The following is a 5,297-nucleotide window of genomic DNA, read 5'->3' as shown; positions in this document are numbered from 1 at the left end:
AATAACAATGAAAAAATTTTCTATAGTGTGACTTTTGCAGGAACCTTGCTCCTGCAACTGCTTGTTCTAAACGTTCTCATATCCAGCCTAAAAGTAAGTGAAAGCATCAGAAAAGATAAAATGAGGAGAAAGCACAAATAAAACTTCCAACTCCATTTCTAAAGGTTGAGGAAAATACCATACACCTGAAGCCACTGTTGCTTTTTGAGTCAGAGGCCATAACTGGGATGGTTCTTTTTGGTCAGATAATCTAATCTTCTCTGAGAAGGTCCCATTAAAACTATTCTGAAGGATCACTCCTGTGCCATATTTTTATTGGTAACTTCATTCACTGTCTACCACTCCACTCACTAGAAGAGCAGTTTTGAAAGGATCTTATTTTCAAGCACAACTACTATTTCCTGCAGAGGACTCTCTTCATCTTTTGTCATGACTCTTTTGTAACCCAAACCAACTTCAAATTTAAACGACAGAAAACAAAAAGGTTTCTATGGAAAAGGGACATGATCTATGGGAAAAGTTTCTCTTTCTCTTCAATTGTGATGGCTTGGTTAACCATCACACCACCAGAGAATTTAAAAAACTGACTCAAGAAGCAGGATAGGGAAGCCATTCACATAAAATCTCTAAAATTAAATTTGTTTTAAAATAAAATAGAAAACAGTTTTCCAGTGTGAGACAGCCCACTTAATCCTTACAGCAAGTTAATGATTAGGCAAGTATACCTGCTGCTGAATCCTTAAAATGGTTTCTATCCCCCCCACCCCCCAAAAAAATTCCAAGAGCAACCATAACCACCCCCACCAAAGGCACTGAAACAAAAGACTGATCTGTTTATATAGTCACATGAAAAATAAACATCTTTATTTTTTTGCCTACTTTATTTCATTTTTTTCAAATAAAATTTAAATCTGTACAAAGTATACTGTTACAGTATATATTTTGTAAGAATCAATGCCTAAAAGAATCACAATACTTCAATAAGCAGTACAGCAGACCTCGCTAGTTTCAGCTTTGATATTGAACAAACTCAAGCCGGCTGATGCACAACACATTTGCTTGGTTTCCACATGGTGAGTTCCCAGCACTGAGATGGGAGAACATGACAGCAAGTATGGTTATATTACAGCCCGACACACTGAGCTTCTTCATGTGATAATAACTGCACATATTTAATACAGAATGCTCAAATTTACTTTTTAAATTGCATTTGCTTACTTCTTAGTTGGAAAAATTCAGCATTCTTAATGGGGTCCCCAAACAGTGCAAATTAATGATATTCTACTGTATAATTGGCACATCTCCAATAAGGATTAACTTGTAAACTCAAAGAATATTACAACTTTGTCTTAAATTTTAACTAACATACATCTGGTCCATTTAACCAAAATCATTTTGGAAAGATATTAAAGAACAATTCTATTTCTGAAAGGATATTGTTTCGACCATTCTTTAGAGAAGATAAATTTTTTAATTGTCGTTAAAATGTTTTACTATAAAAATTTTACAAACTCGATTAGAAATTTCAAGATTATGATTCACAGCAGACAAATACAAACTGTTTATATTCCAACAATACCTACTCTTAGACTTTCAAATAGAGCACATCCATGTCAGCTGTGTTAACTAAAATTTTGAACAGTGTACTAAATTTATAAGTGCTGCTGGGTCTAGCAAGTGTAAATACACAGTATATTTTAATGAAAAGAATTGTCTTCTTTATACTTTATTTGTTTTCCCATAAGGAAACAATGTTTACATTCTTTAATAAAGTTAATCTTACATCAGAATATAACTTAATACTGTCAGCAACAGGGACCACACACAGTAAATAAGAAGCACATTTAAAATAAGTCTGAATTCACATAGATTAACATTTGTTGGTTAATAAAATATCGACAGTATTACAATCTTACAATATTTACAGTAAGAAAAATCTAGAGTAATATATACCTTTCACAGCAGGATTCCTTTTTTTAATTATTATTTCTTCCAGTTTGGGATTGTGTATACACGAAAAGCTCAAATAAAGCAACTCTGCAATATAATCTTAAAATAATGGCTACTGGGGGAAATTCTATCACAACCATTGAAAATAATGGTGACTTTTCACGGAGTCTGTGGCATCTGAGAACCTAGTTAATTAACCAAAGACTTGCTCAAACTAGCCTCAGTTACCCAGATTAAAGCTGCAGAACTCCGGCCTTCCCTGACTGCTAAAAACCCAACAGATTTTCTCAACATGCTATAAGAAAAGAGGGAAAATAGGTTTCAGTTCACACCTCATGGCTGGAAGCCTCCGGCCAGTGCACATTCCCCAACTTATGCTAAGATGGCCAACTTCATCCCTAAAACACCACAAGAGTTCACCCTCCAACTACAGGGCACTGTGACACCAAGCTCACTCATTCCTCAACTTTCCAGCATTAGGATAAGGCATGAACTTGGCCTATATAATACACACCAGCATCTTAGAGACTTGGGGTTGGGGCAAAGAAATATACTAGTGCAGTTTGCACTGAGATCAACAGGGAAAATGGGAAGCGATGCATGTTTCCGATTAGAATAGCAAGAAGACCCACATCCCTAAACTGGAATTTGGCCAGGGCATCAGAGTTAGCACCCCCTCTCTGAGTACCACAAGCAATTAGGATGTGTGCTCTGGGCCTCCTCCAAGAGAGAGCATCTACAGTAAGTAACACCATGTGGGACATTAGTTCAGTGATGACTCCCAAGAAAGCAGATACAAGTCTTAAATCTGGGGCTGTCCACAGCACCTGAGGTCACTCATCAGAGCTGTGACCTGTCCCAACCCTGCTTACTTTAAGAGATCTGATGGGCACAGAGCACTCAGGGATACAGCTGCTGGCTACTTTGGACTCTAGATCTCACAGGTAATCAACAGGTATCTGGGATTGAATTAGCAGACTGTACCACAGCTCCTTAAACAGACACTGTCAGGTATGAAATCATGTCAAGCATGAATCTTCACTGTCAGGTCAGAAATCAAAGTGGGAGTCTTCCCACATCAGCCAAGGTTATTTCGTCAAAACCTTAGAGGAGTTGAACAGTTTTTCATGTTGCAAGTGATTAGTTTACTTATTTCAGTCAAGCTGGATTGGCAAACCAGACTGATTTATTTAGTTAGCTTTGTTTTTTTGATTCTTACGTATGTGTTAACCCAAAGCTGTTCTATTTGGGCTAAATACACTGACAGAGAAAATTCAAACAACAAAAGTTTTCAGCAAACTTCTGTGGCATTTTCTTTTTGGAAGTCAATGCAAGATCTAAAGGTATTTCTACCCAACAAAGTCTGTTTAAGTGTTTAATGTTATTTCCTTTTTGGTCCTATATAGAATGCTATGACTTCTATATAGTTCTGAATGCTGCTCCATGTAGATGCTTTCTGTATATCTAAAAATATATACTTTTCAGTAGTTCAATACATGGTTAATCTTCCCACAGAGGAAGATTTTTGTAATCACATGTTGCAAAGTAGAAAAACATCTCCTTTCTAAGAAAGGAAATACGTATACTTTCCTATTGTACACTTTTGAATAAGCCCAAAGGCATGCACCAAAAAATCATTATTAAAACTAATACATGCACTAAAATGGTATACAGTTAGACTTAAATAAGGTGCTGCTTTCTCAATTTTTAAATTTGAAGAAGATATTTTGTCGGTTGTTGACTCAAAGATCTCCCCTGCCCCCACCCCACTCCATGGCATCAAGAGAGAAAAATAAAAAGTAAGCATAAACCTTTAAACTATTCTTTACATGGGGGAAAGGACAGATACATCAACTATCTTATTTATAAACTGGATTCCCAGTTTTAAATAAAACCAATATTTACTGGTAAAAATTGTCAAAGCTAATACATCCAAACAAATGTTACTAGTAAATAATGTTCTACATAGAGAATAATTTACTTTGGTTTTATGCACCTTCTCAAAAATGATACCGGTGTCCCATACGTCACCAAACTGATGTGTTCCAGCAAAGTTGTAAGGCAAATCTTTTTCTTCCCTAGTGACGTCTTGTTTCCCAATACACAAAACTAAAATCTTTTGGTGAGAAAGGGGTTAAGATAATGGCTAACCCCTTGGCAACCTGAGCATTGTGGTTTATCAAACTCTACCCTGCTAGAAGCTGTCAGGCACCCTGACCCCTGCCTTGAACCAGGAGTGGCTCCCATGTCTAGAGATGCCCTGACTCCTTAAAAATAGCTCTCAGAACTTTGCTTCTTTTTTCCTTCTATCTGGATGTTATAATGTCTAACAAAGCTGGTTGGAATGTCACATTTTGCTAGTAGGGGCCATCATCTAACGATAATTCCAATCTGAAATGTTTTATGCCAATACTTAGTTCTTAATTTTATCAATTAATTGTATTAAAATTTTCTCTACAGAGTTTACTTAGAGATCCTTAACTTGGGTTTCAGAAGATGTGTGATGCCCCTGAGGTTGTATGCAAAATTATCTGTATATGTTGTATTTTCTTTCTGGGGAGAGGGTCCATCACTTTTGTCAGATTATCAAAGGTATCTGTGACCCCCAAAAGGGGTTATAGGGACTTAGAGGGATACCCGTAATTCATTTTATAACAGGATTGGGAAATGGGGGCAGAAAACTAAAAATGGCCTCAAAAAAGGGGAGGGCCAAATTGTTGATCTTTTCCCTTTATTCACATTTGGGAAATAAATGCTTCAAACTAGGAAAAATAATTAAGCTGATTAAATTCCATTTAAAAATAATCAAAGCCACTTTCTAAAATTTTTTCATTATCCATATATGGTAAATTTAGTCTCCAAGAAAAGGTTTGGAGACCGAATTTTTCTCTTTTCCCAAAGGAAGTTCATAGATATAATGCTGATCATCATCCACATTTAACCCAAGACAACATAAAACCTAAGACAACTCTAATGATGTAAGCCTTTATGATTTTGAATAAAGGATTATCTAGAGTCAAATACACATTTGTCAACCTTCATTTCCCAAAATTGGTCCATATTTAGAAACTACCGGGCACAATTCCACTAGATAAACCTAAAATCTGAACAACGGAAGTTTAACTTTCTACCTCAATTAAAAACAAAGCCACAAGTTTCCACAATAGAGTCCAGCCACAAACATTCACACTATGTCACAGAGAAGTTTCTCATTTCAAATACATCACTGAATTTTCAGCAGAATTTGCAAACTTAAGATCCAGAATGAATAGCAAAACATGCTGAGACGAGCATGTCAAGAATTAAAACACCAGCCCCGCCGCACTGCCCACCCCCCCCCCCCCCCC

The 5,297-nt window shown here is 36.4% G+C and overlaps 1 protein-coding gene across 1 annotated transcript; it reads right to left on the bottom strand.

The window, feature by feature from the left end:
- Positions 1–839: 839 nt before the first annotated feature.
- IGIP (IgA inducing protein) lies at positions 840–3,696 on the bottom strand. Its single transcript, XM_007461448.1, has one exon. The coding sequence runs from the start codon at positions 1,168–1,170 to the stop codon at positions 1,009–1,011; it is 162 nt and encodes a 53-aa protein (XP_007461510.1). The 5' UTR covers positions 1,171–3,696; the 3' UTR covers positions 840–1,008.
- Between the last annotated feature and the right edge of the window lie 1,601 nt (positions 3,697–5,297).

Source organism: Lipotes vexillifer, unplaced genomic scaffold (assembly GCF_000442215.2).
Source record: "Lipotes vexillifer unplaced genomic scaffold, Lipotes_vexillifer_v1.1 scaffold217, whole genome shotgun sequence".
NCBI lineage: Eukaryota > Metazoa > Chordata > Mammalia > Artiodactyla > Lipotidae > Lipotes > Lipotes vexillifer.
The sequence above is the reverse complement of the archived record's forward strand: the minus strand, read 5'-3'. Positions and strand labels throughout refer to the sequence as shown.